The 18697-nt window shown below is 35.8% G+C and overlaps 1 protein-coding gene across 1 annotated transcript; it reads left to right on the top strand.

Annotated features, from left to right (window-relative positions):
- The first annotated feature begins 4107 nt into the window (after positions 1-4107).
- On the top strand, positions 4108-6488 carry Adat1 (Adenosine deaminase, tRNA-specific 1). Its single transcript, XM_073083643.1, has 2 exons — positions 4108-5208; positions 6048-6488. Exons 1-2 carry the CDS (start codon positions 4280-4282, stop codon positions 6349-6351), a joined length of 1233 nt encoding a protein of 410 aa, XP_072939744.1. The 5' UTR covers positions 4108-4279; the 3' UTR covers positions 6352-6488.
- Positions 6489-18697: the final 12209 nt, after the last annotated feature.

The following is an 18697-nucleotide window of genomic DNA, read 5'->3' as shown; positions in this document are numbered from 1 at the left end:
TATCTACAGTCTCAGTAGTCTCCTATATAATAATTATATTTATGAGCTAAAAATGGTTATATTCAAATATAAGAATTGAGTAAATATTACTTATTAAAGGAGATTAAATATTTATGAATTTCATGGAGCCTTTACAATGTTACACATCGATTGTATAGTAATACATTTTCAAAGGTTCTATAAAGCGCCGATAGTGGGCGGTTACAAAGAAGGGTAGTTTGTCATTCATGACTCATTATAACGGAGAGGAGGTTCCGGCGCAGATTTACATATCGAACATCACGATCGATAAACGATGTGATAAAAATATTAAAATCTAAGTGTTATAAATATACCTATATATATATATATATATATATATATATATATATATATATATATATATCCATATGTTATTTCCATTGATTTTGCTTTAAAATTATTAGGTAAATTAAATGTTTTAAACAAAGAAGTTACATACATATATGAGTCTTCTTTGCCATTAACAACATGAAAGGTCTTGTCTAGGATTCGAATCGTAGACCCACAGAATGAGAGACTGAGATGCAACCACTGCGCTGCCGCAAAATATTATGAATTTATTATTGCAAAATTCGTAACTCTATTTAATTCGACTTCAGGATATAAAGCCCTGTGACAGACGGATACACGGGTAGCGGATGCTTTGTAATAGGGGTCCATTTTTATCCTTTGGGTACGAAAGTATACTAAACCAAAATTAGATTATTATATTAGAGATTAGTTGGCAAAATTAGAATATCATCATCATCAACCCTTTATTGTCTCACTGCTGGGCACGAGTTTCCTCTCAGATTGGGAAGGACTAGGTCATCTAGGTAGACTCACATATCTTTGAGATTTTTTTTTTATAAATCTCTCAGGTGCAGGTTTTCCTTCGCCGCACCTCTAACTTTGAAAAGTCAGAGGTGCGTGCTTAGGATTTGAGCCTCGGTCCCCTCAATCAAGAGGCCGAATTTCTTAACCACTACGGCTCACTAGGCTATCACTGCTGTGTTGCAAAATCAGAACATTTTGTATAATTGCGGTTAAGAATGTGAGATGAAAGAGTTTCTTAAACATTAGAAACTGACATTACCTTGGAATTCACTTTTATTTACGGAATGAAGTTTGCACTCGTATGTCAAGCTTTTCAACAACTTTCTTAATTTTATTCTGTGCCTGCCACTGCTACATTTTTCCACAAGATTTCAAAATAAAAAAGATCCATAAACGAGATCTATTTCAGAAAGATCATAGAAGACTAAATGCATCTTACAAGAATCCCGGTGTAGATATTTCATTGCTTTTGCTTTTAGGGTTAAAGATTTTTCGCTCAATAGAGACGATAGAACAACTTTATTACTTGTTTTAAAAAAATAACACTTAGAAATATCGTAAGGAATACCTATAAAAAGGAATCAAGAATGAAATTTAATACAAAATACGTATAATATATACTTACTTCACTCCGTATCTAATGCCTCCTTGTAGAAAATGCATACAAGGAAAATGTACCTATGGCTTGAATTTGACGGAAATCTGAAATATTTTATTTTCGTATTCATGTTGATACGAGTACCTATGTAGATACTTGTAAGAGTATGGTTTCTTAGCTTGTGGTTGTGAGTTTCTTAGCTTAATAACTTAACATTTTACCTGGGTCCCATAATAAGGAACATGTCAACGCTTGTCATATCTTAGTTCCCGTTAACTTCAGTCTCGCTTCAACGATATTGTGATTGATGAAGCATTTTTTACTGGACACTACAAATTGGATAGCCGGATATGCTTACAGAGACACACTAAGTATCCTTGTTAATTTATTTAATGGCTTTTTGTAAGGCTGATGTAGCATGAGGTCATTTAAAATAACTTCAAAATATGTGAAATTGTTTGAGTCATACGAAGTTAACTGTTTTTAACACTTAAATAATAAATATACCTACCTACGTAGATTTTGGAGCAAAATGCTTAAAAGTGGTCTTCAAAGACTGGTGATCAAAGAGTATAGTAACCTATACAGGTCTTGATTATACTTATAAATCACACAATTAATTAAACGCTTTCTACACTCACAGCCCCATACTAGGATACCCTGTATCGTGGGTGCCATGGACACACACAAAGACGAAGACACAAACACCCATACCCAGAGCAGATATCTAAATTCATCATTCAGATATCTGTCTAGCCGGGGATCGAACCCGGAACCCTTTGGGCGTCCAACCGGTATGGTGACCGCTCCGCCACACGGGTCGTCAACTTATATGCTTAGGCCTACGTAAGCCAGCACTTACATTCATTCGATTTATTGAAATCAACAAAATAATAACATGCATGTCGAATTGATCTACGTCTGTGGTTAGTTTGCTTAAGATTTATTGTAGACACAAAAAAATATAACCAATACAATAAATGACGAATAGGTTTTTTAGAAAGTTAGACGCGAAGTCAGCATTTTGATCGAAGTTCAGATAAAGATGCATAATCCATTGATCATAATCTATGCATTCCCAAACGACTTACGTAATACTTGCAGTCTACTCCCATCTTTGTAGTTTATCAGTTTTAATCACTGGTATCATCGACCAATTACTGTCTCACGGCTGGGCACGGGTTAGGTACCTCTCGAAATAAGGAGAGTTTACGTCATATCATGCTGGTAAAGAACGGATTGAAACCACATATCTTTAAGAATTCTTGGGCACGAAAATTTCTTACAGAATATCAAGGAAATCGCAACAAACAGTTAGATGTATTTAATTTTCATTAACCTACTTTTAAGCAGTCTTGATAGAAACTCATGGAATCAAAAAAATAATTACTTACTAATTAGAACTCGGTGTGGCAGTTATTAATTATGGGAAATTTAAATTAATAACTAGAGAATGTAAAGATTTAAGAAAAACAAGTTTTACATTTTTATTTTTGATTTATTAAAGTTAATCACATGATGCTATAATTAATTAAAATTGGTTTGGTGGATTCCGCCGTTATAGTACTAAAATGTATTACAAATTGATTTGTTATCCGACATAAATTAACATAAGTTTACGTAAATGCTGCTAATTAAAAACATCTTATAAATATTTTAACGGAACTATACGTTACCTACGTAACATAGCAAGTAATTTGCATCGAATAATTAGTACATTTATTAACAGTTGCTTATAAAATATAATTATTTTTATTCCATACTTTTGATAGAGCAATATATTATGTTCGGTCATAGATTAATAAAGATTACTCACTCCTAACAAGAAAATGTACCCAGTTTTGAGAATTGAAATAGTTGCGTAAAAAATTTTTTGCCACGTCTCCGTGCTAAAATGTCCCTAAAACATTTGAAATAATTATTTATTTATTATGTAAATTACGCAGTATTAGTTATTTATTCGTAATTTTTCTTTAAAAATGTTTTTATTTGTCAAGAATTTAAAAAAAAAATGTGAGCCGTCACGGGACGCCTGGCAGATGTGAAACATCGACATTATTTGTAAAAGTAATAAGCAGAAAAGAACATATTGTGATAGGAACTAAATATGTCATAATGATAAAATAAAATATTACGATTTTTTTCCAGATAACGATGACTATTTATTGAATAAACATTTATTTTCATTAAATACAAAAATTTACGAATTTATTTCAAATCGTGACTACTTAATTCGTTTAATCAGTGACTTCGATAATAGTTATTGCGCATGGCGACGCGTCGCCACACCGTACACACTACTGCATATAGACTGTATATATATACCATCGTATAGCGTGGAGACGCGTCGCCACGGCATGCGTCGCCACGCCAGAAATCGGTTTTACGTGCGGCTATAGATGTTTCACATCAAAAAAGAACTTACTAATAAGCCGTTTGTGGCTTCATTCATTTTCAAGGCGGCGAAGTATCTTTACTAATATATGTGTTCGGTAATAAAACTAAAACTACAGAACAATTAAAGAAAAAAATATCGAACAATATCATCATCATATCAGGATAATCAGATAAATAATATTTTATAGACTGTCTAACATAATTGACTTTCGTTTTAAGAAACGAGATGTAAAAGAACATAATTTGACAATTTGTTATTTGACGTTTGACAGCAAACTTTACTGACATATCGATCGATAATGAATTGAGGTTGTTTTGAATTAAAATCGCGGTAAATATATTAATTCGGCCATTATAATAATTATGTATGAATTTACAAAAATGTTAACATGAAAAATTGTTTAAAAACCTGTTACTGAGTGTGAATTGCATATCATAGTGGTGAAAATGGATGACTCGTTGGTTGATAAAATTGCGAATAGTTGCTTAGACTTGTATAAGAAATTACCAAAGACTGGTAAGCCGGTTGAACATGAGTGGACAGTGCTATCGTGCGTCGTGCAATACGAGCCTGACCAAGATAGGCATATGGTGGTATCACTAGGAACTGGTTCAAAATGCATCGGAGCGTCTAAGATGTGTAGTGCTGGTAACGTCCTAAACGACAGTCATGCCGAAGTGATCGCTAGACGAGGATTTTTGGTGTATGTGTATGAAAACATTGAGAACGCTCTGCGCAACAAAGAGTCCATATTTATATTCGAACATGGCACGTTTAAATTAAGAACAGGCATTGAGTTCATATTCTATTCATCCCAAACGCCGTGTGGTGATGCTTCTATAATGCCAAAAAATATTGACGAGGAGTATGGTGACGTCATAAGATCGAACAAACGCAGTGCCGATAATGATACATGTGATGTGGAGAGTAAAAAGATAAAGCTTGAGTTGGTTGATGATATTCACAGAACAGGTGCTAAATGCTTGCCTACAGCGGAACAGGATTCTAAGGAATCTGGTGCCAAGTATCACACAGTCGGCCAGGTGAGAACGAAGCCTGGAAGAGGTGACGTTACATTATCAGTCTCGTGTAGCGACAAAATAGCGAGATGGATACATGTTGGTATCCAAGGGGGCCTACTAGATATGCTATTAGCTGAACCGATCTACATCAAATCCTTTATATTTGGAGCCGACGTACCATATTCCATTGAGGCTATAGAACGTGCATTTTTAAATAGAAATGGACGCCGCATGACTGCACCGGAGGTGACATTCCAACAATGTTCCATTGCATATCCTAATAAGAAAAATGAAGAAAATGCCAAACCTGCTCCAGTGAGCATTATTTGGATACGAACGAGCAACGAGCATGGGTAACTATTTTATACATATAAATTTATTATTTATATTTATGCATTATAAGCCTATTGTATTTTATATACATGGAAATGACAACCTTGCTTTGCGGCTATGCCCATGTTTATAATAGTAATATATTTCTCTCCTAATTGTACTGATACTTCTTTTTGCAATGTCCCGTAGCCATATAGGTATAACCTTTTAATTTTTTTCAAAACTAACAGATTGAATAACATTTTTTTATATAATTATATATGGTATAGTGTTCTTAGGAATTCTTTATGTACTTATAATAATAATCCTATAGTTCAAGGGAAGAAGCATTGCATTAATTTTTTTCTAGCCGCTTAGCAGCTTTGCGTTCTTTGGCCTAAAAGTTGGAGTTGATGACAATGCGTTTATGATGGTGCTCCATTAAGATTTAAATTTTATTAAAATTAATAATTGAAAAAAGTTTTTTTTTTTATAATATAGAAGTAGCAGAGGAGCATGCAGTCCACCTGATGGAAAGTGGCTTCTGCCGCCCATAGACATCTGTAATCAACCCCAGATAGGATTAGATATCCCTTCCTGAACTAGGACTGAGGACTAAGCTGGAACGCCTCGGAAAAGTATGTCTCCCTTACCACACCCTTCAAACCAGAACACAGCAGTGCTTAACATTCCTGTTATGAGACAGAAATAGATGTGGTGGTGGTGCTGCCGGAGTCGAACTACAAAGGGTTCTACCACCTTAGTTACTAAAGCTTTAATACACTAACAAATTATAACAATAACTAATGACATTAGACTTTCTAGTACATTTTGGTAGTATCAGAGAGTAAATCACATTTATTTTCACCATTATTTTCAGAATTTTGGAAGCAGCGACACAGGGAGTGAAGCTAGGGTTAATCAAAAAGAGGTATAACTTAGTGAGTTCTTACCTAAGTATTTCCAAATATAAATTATATGAGAGATTTCAAAGAATCATTAACTTGAATGAGGAATTGAAACTAAGCATTTGTGGAGGATGCAATATGGAGAACATTCCTTACAATGAAATGAAAAATAAGTCAGAGAGATATAAAAGAAATTGGAAGGATGTTAAGGACTTATTTTTCAAAATGTGGACTGAAAAACCGGATATGTGGAATTTTTGTGTAAATAATACATGAATAGTTCCTTCTTTATATTGTATGGAGAATATTGTTAGATATTTAGTTAGTGTTATCTAGCACAATTAGATATTAAAATTAAGTATTAGAATAATTTGAAGTCCTTATGTAAGAGATGTGGTTATTAAGTTTAGGGAGTACGAGTAAGTAGGTGAAATCTATATAGGATCTAATCTTTTGAGATGTTCTATTTGAGATAGCTTAATGTCATGGTTACTAAGGTTCTAACAAGACTGCCTTTGTGTTCAGATCAGATTGTGATGCAGATTGTGTGTTGAAATCTGTTCCATTAGAGGAAATTTTCATGTTGCTTATTGAAGGACCTATATTTTGCTGTGTTGACTGTACTATATCACATTTTTAATTTCATACTTTGCCACGTCTGTAATCAGAAATATTTGCAATTGCAATGATTTTGATACAAGCTTGCATCTGCGACTTTATGTATGTATTTTTCTAACTATTACATGTAATCAAAGAGATTAAATATATTATTATAGAAGTATAGTGCGACATTGACAAGATTTTCATACGAGAACTTTTCTCTTCCTTCACTAACCCCATCTCATATTCAGAGTTGATGTAAATTTCATATCAACCAATTGGTAACTCATCAACATAACCTCCTCCATGACATTTTCCTCCTCTTTGTCCAGCCTATTGCTTCTATAGGTATAGTTAATATATGATAGATTGTACTACACTCATGCATGGAACAAGTTCTTCAGAGCAGCTGGTTGATAAGTTGAAGATATTTTATCTGTATCTTTATAAATATATTTTATCATATAATTAATTTAGTGTATATTATAAATACCAGCAATTTGTTGTATGTCATTAATATATTAATAAATGCCATTGTAATTTGCCATTTGGTTGTATGAAATTAGGAAAGGAAATATTTTTAAAATGACATTTTCAGTTTCTTTTATTTTTGCTCCTCGTTTAATGGAATTAAGCTGTGCAAAATATATAATGTATTAGAATTTTAGTTTTGCTCTTCATAAAGGACATATTTTTGTTATTTTATAAAACTTTTTTAAATGACGCTATATTTTTCTATATGTTTTAGTACAATTTTTATGTAGAAAATAAATTAATGTAATAGGCTAATATTGTCAACAGACATTCGAAATTTTATTTTAATGGATTTCCAGTGTAGTTAGTGGTAATTTTCTACATGTGCACACACACATCGTTTTTATCGAAGAATGAGATCACATTGTCATAGTAGAGAAGTATGACTAGTTAAAAAAACTAAAATTTAAAAACCAAACGATAACTATTGCAATAAAATTATAATGTATTTAAAATGTAAGTTTCGTCTGAATTTTAAAATATAATTATAGCTCCAAATTGTAGTTTATTTTTCATATATTCTATGACTTTTTAAAAATATTTATTAAATGTAACTTTTTCTTAAATTATTTTTTCCCGATTTAACATGCTATTTTATCAAAAACCTGTATCCAATGCATTGTATCAATTGTATCTGAAATATTTTTTATGTAGCAAAATGTAGAATATTTGTATATGTATTGTATACTTACTAGTGAATGACAATTACTGAGTAAAATTCTAGCCTATAAACCTCTATATTTGTTACCAGCTAAGTACAAACATACCTGAATCTTGACAGGCCAGTTTAGGGTACTGAGACCTTAAATCTGTTTAAGTAAGCAAGATTTATCTACACACCCACGTTATTCAGCGTGAATATTATCCCGGAAAGGACTTAAACAATGAGACGGACTCGTCACAAGAGGATGCGTATCAGTGATTAAGTATGCCCGCAGACGGTTTTTGAATGAGTGGTCTAAATTTAGGTCATTAAGATTGTTATGGAGGGTTGATGCAATGAAACGGTACTAGAATATAATAGAATAAAATAGAATAGAATATTAGATTCTTTTTTATAATCTAGGAGTAGCAGACGAGCATGCAGTCCACCTAATTGTAAGGGGCTACTGCCGCCTATGGACATCTGTAATCAAGCCCAGATATAATTAGATATACCTACCTGAGGTCGGCCCCAGATGCGCCGCTACTCCTGAGGACTAAGCTGGATCGACTCGGAAAAGTATGTCTCACTTACCACACCCTTCTAACTAGAGCACAGCAGTGCTTAACGCTGCTCTTGTGAGGCAGAAATAGGTATGGCGGTAGTGTCGCCGGAGTCGAACCACTAAGGGTATCAACCACTTTCAAAATAGAGAGGTAGATGGTCAATAATGGCTATTGATGACCCGCGTGGTGGAGTGGTCACTAGCGTGTTGACATACGGTGGGTTCTGGGTTCAATCGCCGGCCGGACTGATATCTTTATGTTGAATTTACATTACCTCTGTGTTTATCTATGGCACCCAAGACCAGAAAATCCTAGTGGGGCTATGAGAGTAGGCAGCGTTATTTTGTATTTTTTATGACTTCTACATGTAACTTATGTAACTGTTCCATTGCTGGATAAAAGATTTATTATGACATAGTTCAACATGCTGGTAAAGTACACTTCATCATCATCAACCCATTACTGTCCCACTGCTGGGCACGGGTCTCCTCTCAGAATGAGAAGGATTAGGCCATAGTCCACCGCGCTGGCCAAGTGCGTATTGGTAAGACTTGTTAAGACTTACTTATTACTTATTTGTTAAGACTTCACATACCTTTTAATTTAATTTAAATTTAAAAACATTTTTTTTAATAATTCTCAGGTATGCAGGTTTCCTCACTATGTTTTCCTTCACCGTTTAAGCAAGTGATAATTAACTTCTAATTCTAATACGCACATAACTTTGAAAAATCAGAGGTGCGGGCCTGGGATTTGAACCTCGGACCCTTCGAACAAGAGGCCGCGTTTCTTAACCACTAGGCTATCATTGCTTATTAAGTACTTGATCTTGACCATTGTTAAAATTATGAAGACGAGAGACTCTGGTAATAAAAGGCGTGTGCCTACTCTTACGAGAAGTCTTTATAATTTTAAATGAAGCATGTTCGTAATGAAATAAATACATACTCTATTGTTAAGTAATGTAGGTATATTGTAAATTAACAAATCATCCAATACTTCAAACTTAGCGTGAAAAATAAAATGTTAACATTTGAACTTTAAACATTGTAGGTATACACTAATAAAATAAATGAAAATATCGAAGTTTCCGAATTTTAAGTAAATAACTTTTATTCTATACCTTCAAGTGTCGTGAATACGTAAGTATGTATCAACTATACCAATATAATACCAATTTTTTAGAACCAAACTAAGTTTTAATCTCTATTACTAATAACGACGGGTGTGTCCGTTTTGAAATTAATTTATTTTCGCGCTATCATTTCAATGAAGAGCTATTTTTAAGTTAGTCTGACGTTATGAAAGTAGTTATTAATATTATGAAAGTAAATATTAATACTTGGATATTAGTCTGTGTCTAGCGTCCGGCCTTAGGGTATAATAAATGGATGCCCGGTATGTCACACCTACGCGTTTCAGTTATCAGTTATTGATTACGGATTATTATAATACAGATTGATAAAGTGGAAATGAAAAGGATTAATAAGCTCGCTTTCAAGGAATCGTTGCATTATAGCTAGAAACTGGAAAGTGATGGTTTATTGAAATTGGAAATTAATTTTGTAATCACTTAATTGCTCGTGCGAGGTGAATGATGAGTACGTTATACGAGGGAGAATATTTCGTGGTTAGACTGCTGTAACACCACTTATATTTATGTATGTCTTATAACAATGCTGGACACGGGTCTCCTCATAGTGTAAGAAGCATAGGCCAAAGTCCACCGCGCCAGCCCAGTGAGAAATGGTACATTTACATACCTACAGTACATTTTACATACTCGTTTTAGCAGGTGATAATTAATTTGTAATACGTACATAAGTTTGAAAATCAGAAGAGCGTGTCTGAGATTCGAACCTCCCAATGTGTGATCGAGTTTCAACCACTATGCTATCACTATTTATTATAATAATATGTAACATAGCAATACACCCAGACGATTATAGAGGTTGCGTTGAAAAAAGTTTTTGCATCCAAAATCTTAATTTAGGTACTATTTAGATGTCCGATTGGTCGGTGATCGAACCAGAGATCGTAGTGACCACTACGGCACGAACCGGTAATCTCCGTAACATAAAACCATCGGTCATGAATGACTAAGTACTTATCCATTAAATAAATAAAAGTTAAATTATCACTGATTCAGTGCGGATTCAACACCATGTCGACACATTGTCGTTATTTCAACAAGAATCAAACCGATTCGGCCGGCCCGTTCCGTGTTCAGGCTCACCCACTTTCTACCGGAAGGCAATTAAAAATAATTTGCATTTCTCTTTGTGTATACTTCAATATTTTTATGCGATTGCCGCTACCCGTGTTTAAATGAGCGCAAATGTTAGTCGGATAACGTTTAACCTCCACTCGCGACTCTCACGTCGGGTCAACTTTATCATCAATCAACTTGTAATGCAATTTGACGTTTATTACTGACGAGCTTCCGTTCCTATTTCTGCCTTATAACATTGTTAAACATTGCTGTTGTGGTTTGAAGAGAGAGACACATAAGGCGTTCCTACTTAGTCCTCAGGCGCATCTTTGGTTGACTTTAAATAGGAGTTCAAATCCTATTTGGGTTTGATTACAGATGTCTACGGCAGTATTTCTTTTTATTACAGACAATTAAAGATTAGTATCGTTACACTTCAATTAATATGCAACTTTCTATAAGTGTTAACAAACAATAACGATGTAATTGATATCATTTTATACAGAAGAACTACATGAATTTAATTAAGAATTGGACACGAAAAATAAACAAAGTACAAAGTTGAAAGGTAAGAGTGAATGAGTGAGGGATGGTAATGGATTCTACTACGTTCTTACCTACATATATGAGCGCATTATTTGCTACATAACAATTTTGAAAATAAACAAATACACCTAATGCAAGGTAATTCTAATATTACATTGGTCTAATAAATCTTATGTAAAGTAACTTTGACTCAAGTTACTGAAAATATCGATCTTATTATAAAATCATACGCTTCTCCAAGCAATCTGAATAAACAACTTTGTAGTCCTTCATCTCATTTAGATAGTTTTAATCGTCATTTATAAATAGACAAGTAAGAAAACCCAATTCTTACTACAAGTCAGTAAATGGTGATTTGTGTAGCTGTACTTAAATATCAGGCGCTTAAATTTACATATGCAACATAGGTATAATACAAAGGTTTACCTATATTCAGTTGAACAGAAAGCTTTACCACAAATTAATAAATAGTTACTGCTTTACACAGAATATATGCACTATTTTATGAGAATCCACACAGATATTTTCGAACTAAAATCGGTCAACAAGTGAACTGTTTATCTCCGAGACATTTGAGATAGGTAATTCATAAGTTTACGGAAACTGTCCGCCATGACAGTACAATGGCGGCGCTTCGGAATAAATCATAGCAGGTGAGCGCGTGCGCAGCTCCCAAGGGATTGTAGATTACAACGTTTGATTTTATTTGCAAGCTTTTTGCGGCATTATTTCAATTTGATGTTTTTATACGTCAACATGTTGCAGTAAATACCGTAAGTTTGTTTATTGGATTGTGTTGGAATTGTTATTTTCGTTTTATAATAAACTTGTATTGTTTGCGCTGCTTTGTGATGGAAGGTCGCGTGGTTTGGTTCCTATACTAGTCTGACACGTAGAGGGAACCAGGTTCGATCCCCAGTCAGACATGTAAACAATGAATGGTCTACGATAGCAGTGTTTGCGTTGTTGTATTCTATATACCAGTATATTAGAGCCGAACAGGTACCTACTCGATGTTAAACCAGAGAATTCCAGATTTGATTCCCGACTACATGGACATGTATAATTATGACCAATTTAGGATCTACTCCTAAGTGTGCGTATTGGTGCAGGTACTCGTCATTGTGCCCATGACATCCATTAAATAAGGTAGTGTAAATAGGGAAGGAGTAGATAAAAACTATATATTAATGTAAAATTTTGGAAGGGAGTATGTCACGGTCGATAGATTACGACATACCTACCCTTTAATAACCACAAAACAGGTCACACTATATAGGTAAATACTATTGTCAATTTTCAAGCTCTTATTTTTATATAGGAATTATTTTATATAACCTTATAGAATAACTGCATATAACGGGTCGGTCATAAATTGGTTGGTCTTCGTGGATTCCGCTATGGGGAGTGCGCGGTCACGACTCATTGTTCGCCGACAAACCACATTTGACACCAGCTAACGTCCTATATATCATACCTTCGACAGCTGCAAACCATTCAAAGGTTTCAATATAATTATGGATTTAAGAAAATCGAGTGGCTAATTTCTCTTGCAAGGAGACTTTTGTAAATAATTATTCAATGCTGAAAATATTGTTTATTTGATATTAAGCAATTTTGTATAGATTACCCATTATAGGTAAAAGTTATATCTGTAAGTATCTATACTTAATAAAAGGCTTACTTTTCCGAGGCATTCCAGCTTAGTCTTTAGGTGCAGCGGCGCATTTGTCGCCGACCTCAGGTAGGAATCTAATTCGCTATTTTTATAACTACTCGTATAATAAAAAAGCCTAGAAATTTTAAAACTTTTTGTAACTAAGTTTTATTGTTCATAATTTTTGTTGTAGGCACCTGTATATTTCTAAAGATGCGACCTAGATAACCATAGCATGACTAAAGAGCAAAGGTTAAAATTGCGCTTTAGTTACAAATTAAACTATTTACATGTGGGTACCTATATGAAAGTGCAGTACAATGAGCGAAGATGCTAAAAGGCAAATACAACAGTTAGGTCAAGATCGCAAGTGCAAGGAAAAAGGCGTTTAATGGCAACTTTGGATCACGCTCAGAATAAACAAAAATTGTAGAAGACGCATACAATATTTTTTATGGATTCTTATGTAAGTTAAATAATTGTAAGTTTAACTCTCTAGTGGCTTGTTAGAGTCCAGTTAGATATATATCGTAGGTAGGTGCAAATTGCAAACTTATATTAAAAAGTTTCAACCTCTGCTGCCGTGATATCATTGAGATTTTCAAAGTACGCAAAATTCTTGTAATTTCTAATCCTATGTATTAATAGTTAGCGAAAGCCTACTAACATAGGAAATAGAATCTAAATTTGCTGACGCTCCCGGCCCTCATCTATACATATAAATAAAACTAAAGTGTCTGTTTTTAATATTTAAATAACCGCTTTTTACTACATGCATGTGAATATACACCAAAATATTTTTTTTTTACAATTTTTGTCTGTCTGTTTGTTCTGTCTAATCTCTGAAATTGGCAGGTAGCTGATGTAATAAGGAGTAAATGAGGCTACTTATATTTTAGAACTAGCTGTGCCCCGCGATTTCACCCACGTTATTTATTTTTAACGCGGGTGAAACCGCGGGGCACAGCTAGTATCATATAAAAAATAAGCGAATCAAAGGTTCCCTCTTTATTTTGCGCTTAATTCCTACTCGAATGACTATTTAGAATGTATTAAAATCGAATTTAAAATATAATTCTTAAATCAAACGGGGTACTAAAATAGCCTTGTAGACGTAAATTTTATACGGCGCGCTTTCTGTTATTTTTTATCTTCTGTAAATACCAAGGTAAGAACCGTTCGACATCCAGTGTGAAGCGAGTTAACAGTTATGGTGTGGTCAAAGGGAACTTATTTCAAGCATCATTTGGTGCTAAAATTGGCCAATTGGGTGAGCGCGTCGCGGGCCATCAGTTTGCAAAACATCCTGTGTGCAACTTGACGCTTTCGGGTCAAAGATATTTATTTTACTAACAGATACCTCGAGAGATAGCCCTTGTTCGGGGATCAAGTCTCGCCCAAAATAAAATAACGTACAATTACCGTAACCGGTATTCCATTTTGTCCGGTTTGAATGTACGATTTATTAACTGTAAATAATGCTTTATTGTTAATGAAAGTATAGAAACCCTTACAATTGGCGAAACGGTTCATGACTTCATGAAAGTCAGGTCGACGTCAACCCATAAGTGACCCACATCTGACCACGTGGTTCTCTCAGAGTAGGGTTTAGGTCATAGTTCACAGCGCTGGACAACTGCGAGTTGGTAGAAATTGCACACTTTGTGGCTCGACTCCGGCGGCACCACCGCCACACCTATATCTGCCTAATAACAGCCTTGTTAGGCACTGCTGTGTTTCGTTTTGAAGGGTGTGGTAAGGGAGACATACTTTTCCGAGGCGTTCCAGCTTAGTCCTCAGGGGTAGCGGCGCACCTGTGGCCGACCTCAGGTAGGAATATCACTATCTCGGGTTGATTATAGATGTCCATGGGCGGGAGTAGCCACTTACCATCAGGTGGACTGCATGCTCGTCTGCTACTCTTATATTATAAAAAAAAAGATACCTCTAGAGATAGCCCTTGTTCGGGGATCAAGTCTCGCCCAAAATAAAATAACTTACAATTTCCGTAACCGGTATTCCATTTTGTCAGGTTTGCATGTACGATTTATTAACTGTAAATAATGCTTTATTGTTAATGAAAGTATAGGAACCCTTACAATTGGCGAATCGGTTCATGACTTCATGAAAGTCAGGTCGACGTCAACCCATTAGTGACCCACATCTGACCACGTGTTTCCTCTCAGAGTAGGGTTTAGGTCATAGTTCACAGCGCTGGACAAGTGCGAGTTGGTAGAAATTGCACACTTTGTGGTTCGACTCCGGCGGCACCACCGCCACTATATCTGCCTAATAACAGCAGTGTTAGGCGCTGCTGTGTTCCTTTTGAAGGGTGTGGTAAGGGAGACATACATTTCCGAGGCGTTCCAGCTTAGTCCGCAGGGGTAGTGGCACATCTGTGGCCGACCTCAGGTAGGAATATCACTATCTGGGTTTGATTACAGATGTCCATGGGCGGCAGTAGCCACTTACCATCAGGTGGACTGCGTGCTCGTCTGTTACTCCTATATTATAAAAAAAAAACTTTCTTTAAAAACTTTCGGTTTAGGTTATTTAGGTAGGTTTCTTTCTTTCACCCTCAGAGAAAGCGATACGCACCTATCTTTCATCGATAATCAAAGGTTAGTGCCTAGGATTCGAACCTTGGGCCGCCCGTTTAAAACGCTGAGTTTTAACACTAAGCTATCACTGCAATTATAAGTGAATTACATTATGTTATTCTTAAGAAGTGTTATTCGAGTGTTATGTGGTGAAAACTCACATAACTTGACCTACAAACATAAATCAATATTGTTGTTCCTTGTTATTATAAAATGAAAATGTCAAGTAAAATAAGACTTAAGTTTACCTTAAATAATATAGGTATTGAGTAACTAATTGAATCCAAAAGAATATGAGGATCTCAGCTCAAGCCTTATGTATAGTATGTGTACGGAAGTTTCAGAAGAAAACAAGAAATTTGGTATTGATCAGGACACAATGTTGTATTGTAATACACTCCCCGTAAAATAAGTCTGAACATACAATGACCTACTTGAATTAAATCACAGATGCATTGCCGCTCCTGAGAACTAAGATAGTCGTGTCATATGAAACTCCGCCAGTCTACATATCCTTTTTTTTTGTTGACGAGGGGGAAACCTTCAAAAGGTACCCGACGCCATGGGAGTGAAGCCGGCTTATGTGGGATTTTTATCGCACTAAAACCCCCCCGGTGGCCGTCCTCAGCGTTTGGTGGAGAACTCCGGGATCTCCAACGGAACACAACCGGAGTCCTCCTAACGCGATGCCCTTCTATCGGGCTCTGCCCTGGGGGGAGCAATTTACGCTCCTCTCACATCCCCTGGTGATTACAGCGATATGCGACCACACAAACCGCTGTTCTTCCCGGGGTCGCTTGCTGAACGGTTTGAGCTCCCACTCTTGCCGCCCCCAACCCCGGAAGCCCCTTTTAGTCGCCTCTTACGACAGGCAGGGGATACCGTAGCCCTATTCTATTCCCGAGAGTACAGGGACAGTCTACACATTCCTAAGATGCCAGCGAAATACCGTCGAAATCGATACCGAGTACCTAATATTACTCAATTTGTATGCGCGTGAAATGCCGACGCATACACCCGCAAACACAAATATGAAACGTTTGACAATAAATATTCACACATTTTACAAGGCAGATGTCAAATGACACGTCCTTTAACACAATGGCGGAACTCGTTAACATTACCCGAAGGTGTTTACACTGCAGACAGACTTTTCCTGCACGTTGCATGAATATCATCCTACGCGTTTTTCACGTGATTCGAATGAGGCAACTAATAATAATGTGCGGAATGCAGTAACAGAGATAGATCAAACAAAAATACATTGCAATGATGAGATTGTTAGATAAAAATATTTACGAATGTTTTCCATATGAGTATGGATAGTATAGGTTTGTATGTGTCGAGGTTAATGTCAGAACTCAGATGTTATCTCCAGAATTCTTATATAGATAAATTAGCTCCCCGCGTTTTGTACCGCACTTCGATTCAGCTCCCTTACATCATTTAACCAGGACAAAAGTTTACTTCAGGAATTCGGGTTGACCAGAGCTTTAGCCGTTTACCTAATATTAATGAAATGTCTCGTATTATTTATATAGTTATAATTTTAACAAGTACCGATATGATTGTCCCTGTAGTTTCGGGACCAGAATAGGGCTACGGTATCCCCTGCCCGCCGTAAGAGGCTAGAAGGCTAAAAGGGGGCTTCCGGGGTTGCGGTCGGCAAAAGTGGGAGCTCGAACCGCCCAGACAGCGACATCGGGAAGGACGGCGGTATGCGTGGTCGCATACCGCAGTCATACGCACCAGACGGTGTGGCGAGCGCTAAGCTCACCTGGGCGGAGCCCGATGGGGCAACGCGCTAAGAGGACTCCGGTTGCGTTCTTTTGGAGATCCCGGAGCCCTCAACGCAGCGCCGAGGACGGCCACCGGGGGGGTTTTAGTGCAGTAAGAATCCCACATAACCCTGCGTCGCTTCCACGGCACCGGGTACCTTTTTTCCCCTCGGAAGGTTTCCCCCTCGTAAACAAAAAAAATACCGATATGATAAGTATTTAGGTACGAGATCACAGACCTATTATAGATCTGTGTACGAGATAGATCGCACAACAACTCGTTTAGAAAATGTTTTTTTTTTTTTAATATATGTGTCATAATAATCATGTACGGACATATTTAGGCATTTAATGTAATGTAAATAACTTTTATATTTAATTCCAAAATAATGTGATCTTTCTTTACCTATTTACCTTTTCCATTTTAGTAACAATTCCAACTCAAGCTTTATCTGTTACAGATATTTACAGTAGATAAGTAATCATGAATTAGCGGTAAAATTGCCTTAAGTAGGTACATATTTTCTTTTTTATAGTATTTTTGTTAATGTAACAAAATTAAATATGTAGGTATAAGTAACTTCGAGCTGTTGCGAGGAAGTCCTTATAGAGATAAGCTACGATCGAATGCATCCAAGATTGAAGAAACGTCTTTATCAACAACCAGGTACATAACAATAAAATCATGCAAACCATAAATGTATTACGTTTACCGTTTATGTAACAAGGTGCCGATATCGAAATTGCGGTGAATTAGGGATGGTAATTCTTTCCGAAAAAGATTGATTCTTGAATCGATTCTAATCGAAGTGCAATAAATCGATTCACAAAAGAATCGAGGCCCAAAGATTCTCAAAAAATCATCTTCGCTCTTTTCAGCTGAAAAGGGCGTAGATAGCGAAAAAAAGGTCATCAGGACCAAACAAGCACGGATATATCCGTCGGCAAAAATGTCTATAACACATTACATCAACTTGGAAAAGATCGACTTTCAATTTTCTAGGATGAAAGATCGATTCTCTGAATCGATCCATTACTGAAAATCGATTAATATAAGCGATTTTTTTGGCCCAAACGATCGATTTTTCGATTAATCGATCTTAGATCGCCATCCCTATGGTGAATTTGCCGATTTCGGTCGTTACACACGTGTAAGTTGTAAGATTTTGTATGTGAAAGATATGCAAAAATCTTTTACAAGTTGCGTTTCGAAGTGTGAATTTTATTTACAAGAGGTCTATGACTCTATTAAAATTATAAATAGGAAAGTTTGTACGTTTGGTTGTTTATCAATTAATCTCACAATTGCAAGTGAACGGCTTTGTATGCAATAGGTACAATTAGTTTATGACCTGGATTGAGATTTAGAAATTTGTCGATTAATTGCGATTTAATGGGCATTTTTTTCCAATTATTATTTATTTATCATCGACCCATTACTTTAACATTTTTGGATCACCTTTCACGGGTCACGGGTTACCTCTCA

This window comes from Epargyreus clarus, unplaced genomic scaffold, assembly GCF_041222505.1.
Source record: "Epargyreus clarus isolate Ecla_fem2 unplaced genomic scaffold, WU_Ecla_fem_2.2 ptg000019l, whole genome shotgun sequence".
NCBI lineage: Eukaryota > Metazoa > Arthropoda > Insecta > Lepidoptera > Hesperiidae > Epargyreus > Epargyreus clarus.
Note: the sequence above shows the minus strand (reverse complement) of the source record. Positions and strands in the feature narration are given on the sequence as shown.